Source organism: Nannobrachium achirus (genome assembly GCF_963921795.1).
Source record: "Nannobrachium achirus genome assembly, chromosome: 6".
NCBI lineage: Eukaryota > Metazoa > Chordata > Actinopteri > Myctophiformes > Myctophidae > Nannobrachium > Nannobrachium achirus.
The window spans coordinates 12,437,170-12,456,015 of NC_137815.1; the positions used below are offsets into that span (position 1 = coordinate 12,437,170).

General features: G+C 44.7%; 1 protein-coding gene across 1 annotated transcript in view; it reads right to left on the reverse strand.

The window, feature by feature from the left end:
- Nucleotides 1–18,846, reverse strand: part of lrig1 (leucine-rich repeats and immunoglobulin-like domains 1) — a 113,690-nt gene that overhangs the window by 37,193 nt on the left and 57,651 nt on the right. Inside the window, exons 4-7 of the mRNA XM_080727395.1 lie at nucleotides 15,000–15,137; nucleotides 13,692–13,835; nucleotides 8,082–8,225; nucleotides 7,159–7,302 (exon numbers count right to left, since the gene is read on the reverse strand). Of these exons, the coding sequence (XP_080583521.1) occupies nucleotides 7,159–7,302; nucleotides 8,082–8,225; nucleotides 13,692–13,835; nucleotides 15,000–15,137 (570 nt within the window). The remainder of the gene's footprint in view (nucleotides 1–7,158; nucleotides 7,303–8,081; nucleotides 8,226–13,691; nucleotides 13,836–14,999; nucleotides 15,138–18,846) is intronic.

Consider the following 18,846-nt stretch of genomic DNA (forward strand, 5'->3'; position numbering starts at 1 on the left):
CACACATTTTCAAGATTTATTTCAAAAAATAGCAGATCTACGAGCTAAAAAATATCAGTCATACAAGCTCACAGTGAGCTTGTATGTCTGATATTTTTGTAATAGTTAAAGCGTGAAATAAGGGTTAAAAGTGGTGACACAGATATGCGAACCCGTTCCGAATGGCTTAAGTCAGGCATTGAGGAGAAGGAGAGAAGAGAGAGAGAAATGTACTGTGTGAGGTCCGCGATGGAGATGACAGTTTGGCAGTTCCACTGGAGGGTAACTCGAGACGTCATTATGCTGAATTTCATGGCTGATTCCATGTCTATTTGCCACTCTGGTGATGTGTTTTTCCATGGCCGCTTTTCACTTTTTCTTCCCCCTCCTCGCTCCCTTCACCGCTAACAGAGAATGTGCTTAGCAGCAGGCCCTGCGAAGCTAACGCTAACGTTATGCGTCACATAACCTCAACAAACCTCAGTTTATGAAGTTTATAAAGGGTACTTGAGCGTGTGGTTAAACCGCTCGGAGAACCCTTCGCCGCCGCTCTACCCAATTACAGTACACGCGCGCCGCATGTATACCGGCCGTAACATGTAATAAATAACGCTTTAATGCAAGGGTTTTCAGCAGGGGGACCCCTAGGGGGTCCTCAGAGTTATTAGAGGGGGTCCTCCAAATCTTTGTGCGATAGAAATTATTTTTTGCCCCTTTTTATATTCACCGCTTGAACCCTAGCGTCCATATTCTGAGAACTTTAGCAGATCTACAAGCTCACACTGCGAGGCGTTGTGAGCTTGTAGATCAACTATTTTCGGCAAAGAGGTTTGGTGTAGAGGGGGAAAAAAGCAGACTAAGTACAGAGTAAAAGGTCTAGTTTATTAGGTAATGACGGCTCAAGGGGCTAAATAACTAAAAACAGAAATTGACATGAATCCAAAATACACTGATGATTGTGCTGTCAAACGATGAAACTATATGGTATCTATGATAAGGCTGTGGGGGTCCCTGCTTCATCTCTCTCTCTCAACTAAGGGATCCTTGGCCTGAAAACGTTGAAGACCCCTGCTTTAATGCGCTCCGAAGTGCGGATGATAATGAAATAAATCCCACAGTCGAGATCGGCGGTTAGTTAGACGGCCCCGGTGTTCAAGCGGCGGCGTTGTGTGTGTGTTTTTATTGGCCTCTCGGTTGGCCCTGCCGGCCTTGTCTCCGCAGGCAGGGGCGTCACAAGGGGTAGGAAAGTGGGACTGAGTTACCGGGGCCCAAGGTGGAGGGGCCCTAATAACTTTATCTATTGAAAAATAGCAGATATACAAGCTCACAGCGCGGCACCGAGTGCCGCGCTGCGAGCTTGTAGATCTGCTATTTTTTTTAAAGTTGTGAAAATGTGTGAAAATCTTTGAATATTATGTATTTTTTAAGCGAACATTTCTAACTCAAATTTTGCTTCTGGGGGGGGTCCCTGGAACTAAATATTTTGAGATCGGGGTCCGTGGGCCAAATACATATCATCTTGGGGGTCCTTGACATAGGTTTCTTGCACACATTTTCACGATTTTAAAAAAAATAGCAGATCTACAAGCTCGCAGCGCGGCACTCGGTGCCGCGCTGTGAGCTTGTATATCTGCTATTTTTTCAATAGTTAACATTCATGGGGGGCCCGCAGTGAATCCTTGTACCCAGGGCCAGAATTTGGTGTGACGCCCCTGTCCGCAGGGCCCGGGGTTCGGGTCTGCTTGACCGGTCATGTGGGGAGAGATTCTCCCTGATGGCCAAGGCTCAGCTTGGCCTATCTGGAATGCAATAACTAGGCTGCTCACAGAGACAGCCCAGGGGTGTTGTCACACCAAATTCTGGGCCCTGGGTACAAGGATCCATGGCGGGCCCCCCCCATGAATGTTCTTCATGGGGGGAACTGGGAACGCATTATTACGCGTAATTTTGTGCTTTAACTATTGAAAAATAGCAGATATACAAGCTCGCAGCGCCATGCAGCGAGCTCGTCGATCTGCTATTTTGGAAGAATCTTGAATCTTGAAAAGTCTTTGAATATTTCAAATCCTTCAAAGGTTTTTGAAAAAGCTATGTTTCTATGTCAGTGGTGCTCAAACCTTTTCATGTGAAGGACCCCCAAAATGATATGTATTTGGCCACAGATCCCCATCTCAAAATATTTAGTTCCCAGAAGCAAAATTTGAACTACAAATGTTCGCTTGAAAAGTACACATATTCAAAGATTTGCACACATCTTCACGACTTTTCAAAAATAGCAGATCTACAAGCTCGCAGCGCGGCACTCGGTGCCGCGCTGTGAGCTTGTATATCTGCTATTTTTCAATAGCTAAAGTATAAAATAAGTAAGGCTCCTCCTCCACCTTGGGCCCTAGTAACTCAGTCCCACTTTCCCCCCCCTTGTGACGCCCCTGCTCTCCTCTCCTCTCCTCTCCTCTCCTATCCCTCCCCCGTTTCTCCGCGCTATCTGGAGGGAGAGAGTCATCGCGACCCTTAGCTGATAATAAAGAAAAAATCATATCAACCCGTTCACCGTGACGATGCACGCCCCAGCCAGACAGACAGACAGGCAGAGAGAGAGACGTCAGCGATTCTGTCATGCACACAAAACGGAAAACACTCACGAGGGAAACGAGCGTGGAGGTAATGTTGCACGGCGGTGGTAAACTGATGCCTCTTTTTCAACTAATCACGGGTAAACCCAGAACCTGGAACTTTCCGTTCCAGGTGTTTTTTGGGTTCACATTTCCGTTATAAAGACAGCCAGGGTTCCCCAATAGGCGGCCCGCGGGCCATTTGCGGCCCGCGGGGGGCTACTGTCTGGCCCACACCAACCCCAGTAATAATGGTGGTATAAGAGCAGCAACAACACTAGTATATCGGAGTTGTCGCGTGGAAATCTCGTATCTCCAAATGTGTACGTTCTTTCGCAAATCATACAAGGCCGTCGCACAAAAGTAGTGAAAACAGCCGATCTACAAGCACACAACGCCTCGCACCGCGAGGCGTTGTGTGCTTGTAGATCGGCTGTTTTCACTAGTTTAAATCGTCTTTAAAATGATAACGGTTTTGGACATACAAGATTTTCACCCGACAACGATGATATCTGAACTGTCGCTGGAGTAGCGGGAACGCCGCCGTCGCCCCCTGCAATGTTGCGGCCCTCGGCTTGGTACCCTAGACATAGTTCGGCCCTTGGGGAAAACTAATCGGGGAACCCTGAAGTACGCCATACAATGGAACTCGCAAAAATAGCCGATTTACGTTTGAACGTATAAGTTCTGAGATGTGGGTTCCTGGAAGTCAGGGTGCTACCTCCTGAGCAGGGCCCACATTGGGGCCTTTTCCACCAAAAGAACCTTGGTTCAAGAACCAGCGCCGTTCAACTTTCTTGGAACCTTGGTTTGTTCTGGTTCCCGTTCCGAACCAACTTTTACGGTTCGGAATCAACTCGGTTCTCGGTGGAAAAGCTCACCTCTGATTCATCCCATAGGCGGGAGAAAGAACCTGAAACGGTTCTTTGCCGGTCGAAAAGCAAAGCACCCATAATGTTCTGAGAACCTCTAGTCTCTGTCGGATGGCAACTTCACATGTCCAAAACTAAAAACTTTTTACACGATTCTAGCTCGATATGTAGCAAAAGTAGCATATCGTCTTTGTCGGGTGTAAACCTCGTATATCCAAGTTTCAAATTTGTATGTTCTTTCGCAAAGCAAAGCCCTGCTTCATCGTACAAGGCCGTCGCACAAAAGTAGTGAAAACAGCAGATCTACAAGCACACAACGCCTCGCGGTGCGAGGCGTTGTGTGCTTGTAGATCGGCTGTTTTCTCTAGTTTAAATCATTTTTAAAATGAAAAATGCAAAACGAACGGTTTTGGACATACAAGGTTTCCACCCGACAACGACGATATCCACAAGCTCAAAATTTTCTGACAAAAACAAAAGTTCAAACACTGAGATAAGAGCTTTCTGCCCCGACAGTAACGATCTCTGGAACAGAGTCGCATGGCGCAATGGAAACACATCCAGGACCCGTGAAATACGCTTCACGGCACGGTCCACTGAAGTTATTATCGTGGAAAATAAGAGCGATATATATGTCTGGACCGGGGGTCTTCATCAGGGGGTCCGGGACCCCTAGGGGGTCCTTAGAGTTACTTACAGGGGGGGCCGCCAAATCCTTGTGTGATAGGATCATTCTTTTAAATTAACAACTTGAAGACCTCGCATCCCTATTCTGAGGAGAACTTTAGCCAAAAATATTTTCTGCAAATAGGTTTGGAGTAGAGGTAAAAAAAGAGCAGACCAAGTACATAGTGAGAGTTCAAGTTTACAAAATATCGACGATTTAAGTGGTTAAATGTCTGAAAATACACATTAACATGAATCCAACATATAGACTGATGACAGTGCTGTCAAACAAGTCTATGAATCTATCTATGAAATCGATAAAAATCTGCAATTCTGCAGCATTTATACAATATGTAGAGTTGGTCCCTGCTTCATGTCTCTCTCTCTCAGCTAAGGGGTCCTTGGCCTGAAAACGTTGAAGACTGACTTAACTTATTATCGTGGAAAAAAGAGCGATGTAAGTCTGGACGCAAAGTGGACAAAGAGGGAACGCACGCTATCCGTCTCTCTCTCTCTCTCTCTCTCTCTCTCTCTCTCTCTCCCTCTCTCTCTTTCATACAGTATCTCCGTCTCGCTTTACGGTCGTAGCTGAAACGGCACGGGAGCAAGCCGATACCCCTGATGGGAGGGCAGTTGCGGTTAGCGGCGCCTCACCTGAGCCACGCTGCTATCGCCCAGTAGCTACGGTGACAGTCACGTCAACGGCCTCCATGAAAGGCTTCTGGATAATAGCTCCTCGTTGGCGCAGACAAAAGGAGCGAGGAAGGGTTATACCCCCGTCAGCGTTAACCCATTCAGAACGGGGTACACATTATTGTGTATCATTATTTTATGCTTTAACTATTGAAAAATAGCAGATATACAAGCTCACAGCGCGGCACCGAGTGCCGCGCTGCGAGCTTGTAGATCTGCTGTTTTTGAAAAATCGTGAAGATTTGAATTTTGACCCGATTCTATAAGTGTCTTTTGGAATCCTTCTAAGGTTTTTTTGAAAAACCTATGTTTCCATGTCAGCAATCTGGCTTAGCCATCGTCAAAGAAAAGGTCCTTTTCACTTAACTGGAGCTCAGTTAGTCTGCTCTTGAGAGACTACTATGTCAGTGATTCTCAAACCTTTTCATGTGAAGGACACCCCAAACTGATATTTATTTGGCCACGGACCCCCAACTCAAAACATTTAGTTCCAGGGACCCCCCCCCCCCCCCCCCCCCCCAGAAGCAAACTTTGAGTTACAAACGTCCGCTCTAAAAATGCACATATTCAAAGATTTGCACACATTCTCACGACTTTTTTCAAAAATAGCAGATCTACAAGCTCGCAGCGCGGCACTCGGTGCCGCGCTGCGAGCTTGTATATCTGCTGTTTTTCGCTGGTTAAAGCGTTCGATAAGTCTAGGCCCTAAATGGGTTAATTACCACAACACAGACCAAGCAGGAGATTAAGGTGCTGCTCCGCCAAACCCCCAGCGTCTCAGACCTCAATACAAAAAACGCTTGTCGAAAGGCTTAAGTGCTGTCAAAGCCCGGCTCTAATTATGGGATAAACAGAGCTTATCCCGGAGAATAGCGCGGCGTATTGGGTGTTAAGGCACCACGGTTAGGGTATGGAGGGAAGATACGAGGCGCTGGAGGAGGAAGAGTGCGACTCTCAGCCTATAGAGTCCATGGGCCATACGAGATGTCGCTCTACGAAAGGTGGCAAAGGTTACTATGCATTTTTGAAAAGCTCTATATCTTTAGATTATAATTTGGTATGATAACCCTTTCTGAGACACAGCTAAATTGGTGTTATCAGCTGCTAAAGTTGTCCCATTAACTTTACTATACTATATAGGAAAAATAATCTGCTTTAAGTAGCATATGAGGGGTCAAACTAGGCTTTTTTCATCATTCTGAATCCATTGCAAGCATCTCTTTTGGAAAAAAAACATTCCTTGGACTAAAAAAGGCCCCACTAAACTATGGTTTACTGATGAAAAGTGATGAGTCATCACTTTTCACAGTTGTGTGGGGTCCGTTCATTCGATTAATATTTTTGCATTTTTTTTCCTGTATAGTAAAGTTAATGGGACAACAACTCTAGCGGCTGATAACACCAATTTAGCTGTGTCTCAGAAAGGGTTATCATACCAAAATATAATCTACAGATATAGATCTTTTCAAAAATGCATAGTAACCTTTGCCGGAGAGCGACATCTCATATGGCCCATTTTTTAGAGTGAGAGCGAGTGAGCGAAGGAAATAAAAAGAAAGAAATGCTAGAATTTAAGAATGCGTTAATCTGATCCTGCAAATCGTGTGCGTGGTTCCTCCTTTTAGGTTTAAACTAGCCGGGGGGAAAACAGTTGGCATTTCTGATTCCGTACACACGACAGGTAGCTAAAATAACTTTGAAAAGAATGTCATTAAAATCATATACGTTTAACTACCGCTGAATTCCTTTCCGACAGCCATTTATCTCGTGTTTAGCATATTTAAGGCACGGTCTGCTGACAGATATGTGCGTGTCAATAATTGCTACGTGTTGTGTTGAGTTGAGTTAAACTATTTAGACCGAGAACGCATTATTGTATGTATTAATAGAAGATATACAGGCTCACAGCACAGCACCGAGTGCCGCACAGCAAGCTTGTAGATCTACCATTTTCTAAGTCTTTGAATACATTGACTCGATTCTATTTAATGTCTGTAAAGGTTTTTTGAAAAACACATGCTAAATTTATGTCAGTGGTTCTCAAACTTTTTCATGTCAAGGACCCCTAAAAGGATATGTATTTGGCCACGGACCGCCATCTCTAAATATGTTGTTCCAGGGACCCCCTCAGAAGAAAACTTTGAGTTACAAATGTTCGCTTTAAACATACATACATTCAAAGATCTGCACACATTTTCACGACTTTTCAAAAATAGCAGACCTACAAGCTCGCAGCGCGGCACTCGGTGCCGCGCTGTGAGCTTGTAGATCTGCTATTTTTCAAATAATTCAAGGCCTAAATGGTTTAATGAAGGGGTTGTGCCGTGCATGCTCACAGTTCTCGGAGCTTCTGGCAGAACTTCCAGCCGTCGGGGTTGATCCTGGCGATGGAGTTGTTGTTGAGGAACAGCTGCTGCAGGGAGCTCAGGCCGTACAGCGAGCCACCGTTCACCTCCGTCAGGCTGTTGTAGTCCAGGTGACTGCAAGGGGAACACCAGGAGGACATAGAGATACAGTCATAAGGATGTACAGTCGTATACAGTAGATATAGATACAGTCATACAGACATATAGATACAGACATATAGATACAGTCATACAGACATATAGATACAGACATATAGATACAGTCATACAGACATATAGTCCAGTGTTTCTTAAACGTTCACATTTCAAGGTCTCCCCTTAACTCTGACAGTGTACAAATGGAACCAAATGGACCAGTTAGCATGTATGGGTCACTAATCTCGCAGCTTCCGAGTTGCGCTAGGAGAAAAACAGCAGCGGTGCTTTTTTTTCCACAGATGGGTTCCCAGATTGATGGGTTGCAGACCAATTTTTATGGGTCCCAAGTAAATATCGCTTTTTGGGAGGGGAAATCAGTCATTTTTGGAATGTGAAAGATGTGCAATAATTTAGAAATCCTTTTAACATAAATCTTCGAAAATATTTTCAGATGGGGGGGTTGGCGGCCAAATACATGGCCAATTGGGGGGGCTCCTTATCATGAAGATGTTCTGAGACAGTGGTTCTAAAAGTGGATTCCAGGGACTCTCTTGGTTCCTTTATGGGCGTCTAAATTGACCCATACATGTCTGTAACTCTAACAGTATACAAATGGAACCAAATGAACCCGTTAGGGTTCATTTGGTTCCATTTGTACACTGTCAGAGTTAAGGGGAGACCTTGAAATGTGAACGTTTGAGAACCACTGTTCTGAGAGAAGCTACTGGTACAGACACAGTGAGGTCTTAACGTACAGGACTTTCATCTTGCTCAGGTCCCAGAAGGCTCCGTCGGTCAGCTTGCTGATGTTGTTCCTCTGCAGCTTGAGGACCTCCAGACTGGACAGACCCTGGAAGGTCAGACCCTCCACCTGACGGATACGGTTCCTGTTCAGCTCCCTGACGGAGAAGACACACAACCAAGGAGAAGGTTGAGTCACAGACACAGCAACACATAGCATCACTGTAAGGGGACTTTCCACCAAAAGAACCTTGGTTCCAGAACCAGTGCCGGTTCAACTTTCTTGGAACCTTGGTTCGTTCTTGCGAACCGGCTTGCGTTTCCACCAGATTGAACCATGATTGAACCAGAGGAACCAAGGATTTTGTGGATCCCGTTCGGAACCAACTTTTATGGTTCGGAACCAACTCCGGTTCTCTGTGGGAAAGCTCACCTCTGGTTCATCCCATAGGCGGGAGAAAGAACCAGAACCGGTTCTTTGCCGGTGGAAAAGGCCCCTAAGTGTCGTTACATACTCCACTTTTAGAGCCTAATTTATTTCGGTTCGGCTCTGTCTAAACTATGATATGGCGTCATTCAGAGGATCGGGGGGACGGGTAGCGCCGGGGTAACGTCATTAATTCGGCTCCGAATGACGCCATATCATAGTTTAGACCAGTGTTTCTCAACCACTGTGCCTGGGGACCTTTGGTGTGCCCCTGAGAAGGGTCAAGTGTGCCCCTTGAAACTGCTTGAAAGCCAGTATTGTATTTATAATTTTAAAAATGATTTAAACTAGTGCGACAGCCTTGTATGATGAAGCAGGGCTTTACTTTGCAAAGAAACGTACAAATTTGAAACTTGAAGATACAAGGTTTCTTCCCAACAGTGACGATATTTACACCCCCGTATTATGTTGGTGTGCCCATCGATTCTTGGGACATGAAAAGTGTGCCCATGCAGAAAAAAGGTTGAGAAACACTGGTTTAGACAGAGCCGAACCGAAATAAACTCGGCTCCTTATTATGAATGAAGTATGAATCGGCTCTAACACTCCCCTTCCCTCAGTGACCAGAAGAAGAAGCTATAGAGGACATTTTTATTTATTTATTTCTACAAAATGCCTTCTAAACTAGTAGATCTCGAACCTTTTTTTTGTAATTCAAAATGATTCCACGATTTTCAAAACATTTCAGAAAGTGTTAAAAAATAGCAGATGTACATGACACTCTTCGAGCTTGTACGTCTGCTGTTTTTGAATAGCCAACATCGTAATACAAATCTAAAACGACACAGATGCTTTCCCGGTTTTAACAGATTAAAATAGTTTTAACCGGTGTTCTTCTTTTCCCACTCATCTCTCCTGCTCCGACTCTTATCCAGTTCTCTTCTCACAGAAACATATATCACGTTGGGAGATTAAAAAACATCCTATCCAGCGTTTCCCACGTTTCTACTCTTTTCGACCAGAGTAATGCTATGGCATCTCGTGTGCCACACGTGAATCCATCACAACCTACGAGTCGTCAAACCGCTAGGAATTGAGGTTAGCTCATGTGCTTTGGTTACACCTCAACCACGAGCTACACAAGGCATTCCACTGTGGTGTCTGTTCCACCTGTGGTGTGTGTGTGTGTGTGTGTGTGTGTGTGTGTGTGTGTGTGTGTGTGTGTGTGTGTGTGTGTGTGTGTGTGTGTGTGTGTGTGTGTGTGTGTGTGTGTGTGTGTGTGTGTGTGTGTGTGTGTGTGTGTGTGTGTGTGTGTGTGTGTGTGTGTGTGTGTGTGTGTGCACCCCTCAGGGTTTGAGGGCAGGCCGTGCGCTCGGCTTACAAACAAGGGTCAAAGCTCTGACCCCGGCCGTCCCTTTTTGCAGCGACCCAAGGCTCCATAAATCCCGGAGGAAAGTCACCTGGACTTGAGGAGCCAAAACCCAGCTTAGCGAGAAGCGAGCCAGATTCTCCTGGACTCTGATAAGTATCAACCTAAGGCAGGGGTCTTCAATGTTTTCAGGCCAAGGACCCCTTAGCTGAGAGAGAGATGAAGCAGGGACCCCCTCTACATATTGTATAAATGCGTGATGGAGATTTTCATGTTATACACTTGATGCACTTTTCTTCTCTTCATTTATAGCGAAAAAGACGAACAGTTCAGGAAATACGTTTCTGCTTTTTGGGTAGAAAACAAGGCCTTAAGTAGGTGAAAATGAGCTCTTGGACTGAATGCACAAGCGAAACTCTAAAGGGTCTTCCCTCTTTGAACCAAATCGTATCAGAAGTGACTATGTAAAAGAAAAGGGTTAGTTAGGTTTTTGAATTTTTAACATAAATGGTAGGTAGCTTAGAATTGGGTTCAACGGTTTTCATCTTTTTCTTTGACTAGACTTAGACTTGTTTGACAGCAGTCACAGCACTGTCATCAGTCTATGTTGGATTCATATTAATGTGTTTATTCAGACATTTAACCACTTAAATTGTCGATATTTTGTAAACTTGACCTTACAGTATGTACTCGGTCTGCTCTTTTTTTACCTCTACACCCAACCTATTTGCCGAAAATAGCTGATCTACAAGCTCTCAACGTTGAGGCGTTGAGAGCTTGTAGATCTGCTATTTTGGGATAAAGTTCTCCTCGGGAATAGGGATGCGAGGGTTCAAGTTGTTAATGTAAAATAACCATCCTATCACACAAGGATTTGGCGGCCCCCCTGTAATAACTCTGAGGACCCCCCTAGGGGTCCTGAACCCTCTGTCGAAGACCCCTGACCTAAGGAAAACACAGCTTGGCGCAGGTATTCGGTTTAGGTGCCCGTATTTTCCATAGGGGGGCGGGGGGGCCAAATTGCGTGAGACGTGAAAACCACAGTTGCTCTCTTCTCTTATCAAAAGGCCGGGGCCTGTTTTGCATGTAACGATGAAGCCGCCGCACACCTGGCGTGTGTGTGTGTGTGTGTGTGTGTGTGTGATGGCCCCCAGCCCTAGCGGTGCTGTAAACATCCACACAGGAACTCCTTTGTGTCCGGGCGTGTTCTCGCCACCAGCGGCGCGCGGATACGGTGTCACCGGGGCCACCTGCCCGACAATGGGCACCTGGGGAAACCGCTGGAGCCACAATGGAGGAGATTCCCGTTACATGTGTCCCTTTTTTCCTTTTTCTTTCTCTCCCCCCCTTCAGAACTCTACAGAATGGAGGTGTTGAGCTATGGATAGCTCTACCGCCTCGCTACGCTGCGGGGGATAATGGAGGGGATGTACGCATGCAGCCCTCGCAGGAGCTCAGGGACTGTGGTACAGTGGTGGAAAGTAACTAAGTAGATTTAGTACTGCACTTAAATACAATTTTGAATTTGTACTTTAATTGAGTATTTCCAGTTTTCACTGGAAGTACTTTTACTTCTACTCCACTACATCTCGGATCCAAATATCATCACTGTCGGGCAGAAACCTTGAATCTCCAAGTTCAAATTTGTATATTTTTTCGCAAAGTAAAGCCCTGCTTCATCATACAAGGCCATCGCACAAAAGTAGTGAAAACAGCTGATCTACACAGCTGTGCGAGGCGTTGTGTGCTTGTAGATTGGCTGTTTTCACTAGTTTAAATCATTTTAAAAATGTAAAATACAAAACAAACGGTTTTGGACATACAAGTTTTCCACCCGACAATGACGATATTGTACTTTTACTCCACTACAATTATTTGAAAACTTTAGTTACTGGTTACTTTGCAGATATAAAGGATTATATTATAAAACATACATTAATCCACTTTGGCCCTATTTTATACCTAGGCTATTTGAAAATAGGCGATCTACAAGCTCACAACGCGTCGCATCGCGACGCGTTGTGAGCTTGTAGATCGGCTATTTTCAAACATTTTAGTACTTTTACTTTTGGTACTTCAACTATATTTTGATATCAATAACATTTGTACTTTTACTCAAGTAACATTTGAACACAGGTCTTTCACTTGTACCAGAGTACTTCTACATTGCGGTATTGATACTTTTACTTAAGTAAAACATTTTAGTACTGTTTCCACCTCTGCTGTGGTAGAAAGCTGTAAATCAAGCTAGGTGGACCCGCGCTGTCTGGCGGAGCGGGGCTCAGCCCAGCGTTAAACACACCACACACAAACTAAACCAACACAACGTTGTCGAGCAGAAACATTTCCTGTTTGTTTTTCTTTCTTTTTTTTTTTTATATAAATGAGTGCCCTACTTGATCGTACTGGTGCCATGGCATTGGTCTGACATCTCATTGTTCCTACATCCCATTAGTCAGACTCTGGTGATGTTAACCTGGTGAAAATACTATGCCTAAACCTAAACCTAAACCTAACCCTAACCTCAGTAAAACTATGCCTAAACCTAACCCAAACCCTAACCTCAGTAAAACTATGCCTAAACCTCACCCTAAAACCTAACCCTAACTAAATTCGGACTAATAAGATGTAGGACTAATGAGATGTAGGACTAATGAGATGTAGGACTTATGTGCAGTCCCCGATCGTACTAAAGTGCCACACAAAAGCAGTAGATCCGCAAGCTCCAAACGTGGCGCGAAGCGACGTGTTTCAAGCTTGTAGATCTGCTGCTTTTACTCTTTTTAGATTTTGAATCCTGAAATGTAACAGTTTTGGAAGAATGAGGTTTAACACCCGACAGAGACGATAAATCCTCCTTCATACTGAACTCTAATGTCCGGGACATTCTTGATTGTGTGTGTGTGCGCACAAACTGTAGCCAAACAGTGCACGCGTGTGCGTGTGTGTGCGTTTCTGTGTGGTTCCTGAACAGTTATTCTTTTTAGCAGACAATAGACATAGAGACTCGACTCGAGTCGGACTCGAGTCGCAACTGGACTCGGACTTGAGGGCAAAGAACCTGAGACTCGACTTGACTTGGAAGAAAATGACTCCAGACTCGACTCGACTTGAGACACGCTGACTCGGACGACTTGTAGCATGTTGTTGTTTTTTCATTGTAGGCTATTTTTTTCCATGCGGATATCATTCTAAAATGACCGGCAGGGCGGTCGTTAACGTCAACGCTACGCTGACTCGACTTGACAACCTTGTGACTCGACACGACTCGACATAACCTTGTGACTCGACTCGACTTGACTTGACATAACCTTGTGACTCGACTCGACTTGACTTGCCCACAACAGAAAAAACTTGAGACTTGCTTGAGACTTGGACCAAATGACCAAAAGTCGACTTGGACTCGGATCAGAGGGTCTTGTACAATTGTCTGCGTTTTAGTAGCTGTACTCGGGACCCCAGGACACCAGGACAAAAAGCCACTTGTTCTAGACAATTCGCCCTCCTGGCCCCCAAACTGTGGAATAAACTCCCTGTCACACTTAGAACAGCAGACTCACTCCCTAGCTTCCACTGTGGCCTGAAGAAGACTCACCTCTTCAGACTAAACCCATAGCACTTACCGTAGCACTCGCCTACCCTCAATGACATACATGAAAGCTAGACTTTTTAGGTTTTTATAATGTTTTTACTGGTCTACCTACGTTATTTTTCTAGATTGATATTTCTATGCATTTGATGTATTGATGTTGATGTATTGATGTATTACCTGCTTATTGTATTGATGTATTACATCTGCTAAATGCCTAAATTGTAAAGTGTACTCACAGCTGTATGAGGCGGGGCAGCTGGAAGGCCCTGACAGGGACCTGGCTGATGCGGTTGCGGCTGAGCCTGAGGACCTGCAGGGTGGAGCCCAGGTGGTCCAGAGCTCCCAGCTCCAGCACGCTGATCTTGTTGTTGCTCAGGTACCTGCAAGACACAACACACTAAGTTATACAGCACAGCATGTCTTGACCCAGTGGTTCAAACTTTGAAATTTGAAGGTCTCCCCTTAACTTTGACAGTGTACAAATGGAACCAAATGGACCCGTTAGGGTTCATTTGGTTCCATTTGTACACTGCCACAGTTAAGGGGAGACCTTGACACCGCCCTAGTGTAAAGGGAAAGGAGGCCAGCAAAGTATAACACGGTTTAAGTGGTTAACCCATTCAGAACGGGTACACTATATTGTGTATCATTATTTTATGCTTTAACTATTGAAAAATAGCAGATATACAAGCTCACAGCGCGGCACCGAGTGCCGCGCTGCGAGCTTGTAGATCTGCTATTTTTGAAAAATCGTGAAAATTTTGACCCGATTCTATAAGTGTCTTTTGATTCCTTCTAAGGTTTTTCTTTTTGAAAACCCTATGTTGTCAGCAATCTGGCCAGCCATCGTCAAAGAAAAGGTCCTTTTCACTTAAAGGAGTAGTTCACCTCCAAAATAACTTTTTTTCTATTGATTACTCATGCCATGGAGAGTAGAGTTCAATAATATTTTTAGTTTTTTGTCACATTCCTAAGACAAAAATTTGATTTGAGTAAATTTACCCCCATTGATTCCGGATGGGGACCCGTTTCGAAACGGGTCCCCATCCGGAAGGAATGGGGGTACATTTATTGTTATCACATTTTTGTCTTAGGAATGTGACAAAAAACTAAAAATATTATTGAACTCTAGTCTCCATGGCATGAGTAATCAATAGAAAAAAAGTCATTTTGGAGGTGAACTACTCCTTTAACTGGAGCTCAGTTAGTCTGTTCTTGAGAGACTACTATGTCAGTGGTTCTCATACCCTTTCATGTGAAGGACCCCCAAAATTATATTTATTTGGCCATGGACCCCCATCTCAAAATATTTCGTTCCAGAGACCACCCAGAAGCAAAATTTGAGTTACGAACGTTCGCTTTGAAAATACATATATTCAAAGATTTGCACACATTTTTACGACTTTTTCAAAAATAGCAGATCTACAAGCTCGCAGCGCGGCACTCGGTGCTGCGCTGTGAGCTTGTATATCTGCTATTTTTCACTGGTTAAAGCATTCATTAATTAGTTAAAGAACAAGAGGAAGACACAGAGCTCCACTCACAGGTCTTTGATTTGGAGGCCTGGCGGGAAGCCGTGTCCTCGCAGCTCCGTGATGTCATTGTTACTCAGATCCAGCGTCTCCAGGGACGCCATGGCTCCCAGACGCACGCCGTCCACCAGCCGGATCCGGTTGTGATGTCTGAGAACAAAACAAACACATACAGAAACACGTAAATAAATGACACGTTCAAAAGGGCAGAGCAGCGAGCAGCGTTCGGCAAAAACCCTCGCGCTCGCGACAAACTGAAACCGTTTCCGAAAAATCCCCCCAAAAAATGTTCCCACACTCACTACCAACCACCATATTGATAGGGCTGATATGACATTTTACATGATGATTAATTGTCACTCAAATAATTGCGATTAAGGATTTAATTGTGTTTTTGTCGTTGATAATTACATTTCTGTTCGGCTTGTAGGCTTTGAAGTTGCACATGGCAGATATGACACATAACCTAAATATACAAAGAAATTACTGACATATTTGACAACTTTCAACTTAAAAAATAACATTAATAGTGGAAATAGCAGATCTACAAGCTCACAACGCGTCGCGATGCGACGCGTTGTGAGCTTGCAGATCTGCTATTTCCACTATTTCTGAAAATGTTTGTAAATCTAAGAAAATGTTTCAACATTCACGATTATGACGATTATGACAAAATGTTTGCGATTATGTCAAATAATTGCGATTATACGATTATTATGTAATAATTGTGACAGCCCTACATATTGATTGGTACACTCTCTACAGTTACAGACACATACAAGTCAATTACCCATAATTTATCAGGGACTGGGAACCCCCTGGAACCTTCTCAAGGTCCCCTGGGGGTCCCCGGACCACACTTTGAGAACCACCGATATATACCACTGTTTCCTAAACAGTAGGTCGGGTCCCACGTATGGGTCGCAGACCAATTTTGATTTTTTATCTTTTCCAAAAACGTCTCCCCCCAAAGATTTTCCCACACTCACTTTCAGCATGCACCCACTCCCATTCTCCCAACCTCCACCCTGCCCCCCCACCCTAGTAGCTTCCCTAAGCCCCTCTCAGGAGGCTAAAGACCAGAGCACACAGAACAAAGTGGTCCGCAGTCCCCCCACAGCAAACAACTCCTCCAGGAGGCTGGTCCTTCTCCAAACATTCCCAGGGACACCTGTAGCATTTTTTTTGTTTCCTCAGAGCTTAACGTCACCCAATCATCCAGACACCGGGGCATCACTTAATTGATCACCAAGTGGAGCCACCATCGAGCCACCTAGAGGGGTTTTAGAGCACTTTAACCCTGTGATGGATGTGAGAGGTGGCTTCTCAAGGACTGGGACCCGTTATACCTGATTCATATGACAAATAAGTAGTCGCCAGCACACAAGGAATCTCCTTTTCACATGATTTTATTTACCTCAGATGGACAGAAGCAACGGACGCGTTTCGGCCCTTCTGTCTTTTTTTGCCCATGGGCAGCAACTTTTTTATTTTTCTTTACAGAATGCGTAGATCCGCTATTTTCGTTGCGAGACAGGATGTTCAACAACAAGTTTAAATCAGGCTCCAAGGACACAAAGCACAACTCAGCCCAACGTGATTGGTCACGTCATTCACTGCCATGCCATCCTCCTTTGATCGCAATGTAATTAGGGGTGAAATTATTAACCGATTCAAAGATTTTTCAGTGTAATCAAATTAATGGTTTTAGTGACGTCTCTCAGAAGATGTCTTAAAAAGACAGAAAAGTGTCCGCTCTCACCGTAGCCAGAGTGCCAAAATGTATTACAAGACACAGAATAAACCAACGTTTCGGCAGTCAACTGCCTTCTTCAGGGTATACAGAACACATTACAAGTCACACATAAATATGGTGCCTGAGATAGATACAAGCAATCACATTCATCTAAAAGAACACAGGTTCTAACATAGACGAAGGAGGTAGACGCCTCCTTCGGCTAGGGGGCGTATGCATTGAGCAACTAAGGGAATCTTCATCGCTTCCTTGTTCATTGCTTTCACGTGCGTCACACATACGGAAGCCGGTAAGCCAATCAGAGACAGATGGGGGCTGGTCTTTACACAGCCTGTAAGAACAGCTGAGCAGCGCAACATCGGATCTGGCTCTGTTGAATTGAATTGTGGTCCTTGGATAAGTAAAAGACACACTGTGATTGGCCAGTAGTCACTTTGACTGACAGCGTTCCCTTAGTTTTTCCAGGAAGTCCGGACTAGAACTGTTGCACGTCGCTCCAATTAACTGCAGAGGCGAACGAGGCATCTAGCTCTTTATATCTGTGGGTTCTAATGGGACCTGGAAACTTAATTCCTTGTCATCATGACAACTAAAACGTTGTTTTTTCTTTTCTTTTTTTTACAATAGAATATCATTCAGAAAAAGAAGGTGTGTGCGGCCACTTTTCTGTCTTTTTAAGACATCTTCTGGGATTATAAAGTTGTGAGCCTGCACCACCAAAAGGACCTGGTGTGTGTAGAATTCCTGTGCACAGTGTTTAGTGACGTCTCTACCACTTTCCGTCTCTGCCACTCCTTCAAGAGGCCAGGGGAGATGCAGTGCTTATGAACATCAGGCAGTACTACCTGTAAACCAGTCAGTCCTGCCTGAGACCAGAGTTTCGATAGAAACTCTTCCAACCACTGCAGATGTGCTACTTGTATTCTACTAACATAGTCTACCATATAGATCGGTCCAAAAGAACGCTGTATCCATTAAAATAAATACCAAATAAATAATAATGATATGTTTGTACTGTGTATGTAGGGCATTATATATACTATGTAAAGGCTCTAACTGCAACTTAAACAGGGTGGCATGCCAGGGTCAACACTGTCTTTCTGGTGAAAACGCTAAAGTATGACCGGCCGTCATTAAAAGGCAGGATGAGAACCCAGAATAGCAGCCATCATCATCTCAGAATACGTCCTCCCAACGGGACGGTCGCTCAGGAAAATTGGCCAAAAGTGACACAAGCGTTCTCTTTTAGACACCAGAAGAAAAGCGTTCAGACAGGGGTGTCGCACCAAATTCTGGGCCCTGGGTACGAGGTTTCACTTGCACATTTTGTGCTTTAACTATTCAGATCTACAAGCTCACAGCGCGGCACCGAGTGCCGCGCTGTGAGCTTGTAGATCTGCTATTTTTGAAAAATCGCGAAAAACTGTTTCTACGTCAGTGGTGCTCAAACTTTTTCATGTGAAGGACCCCCAAAATTATATGCATTTGACCACGGACCCCCATCTAAAAATATTTAGTTCCAGGGACCGCCCCAGAAGCAACATTTTACAAATGTTCGCTTAAAAAAATACATGTATTCAAAGATTTGCACACATTCTCACGACTTTTCAAAAATAGCTAAAGAATAAAATAATGAAGGCCCCCTCCACCTTGGGCCCTAGTAACTCAGTCCCACTTTTCCCCCCTTGTGACACCCCTGCACCCCCCCCCCCCCCCCCCCCCACACACACACACACACACACACACACAACATGGGAAGGTTATTTCAAGGCATCATTTTGACAAGGCTCGTTAGCTTTGGGGGGGGGCGAACAGCAGGCCTGAGAAAAAAGAATGAGGATCATTTATTTAGGACAAGAAAAAGCCCCCAACCCTGTTCTTTTTTTTAATTCTTATTATTTTGGCCCTGCTCGAGGCGTGTGGAATGAAGGGTCACAGTCCCCCCCCCCCCTCTTCAACATCTGTGCCGGGCTATTTTGGGTATGTGGACGGTCGAGACCCGCTCCACACAGGAGACGAGAGAGAGAGAGAGAGAGAGAGAATCTCAGTCACTTCGCTCTGTTTACCTTGGAGGAGCAAGAGAATGGCTGGGGGGGACACAGT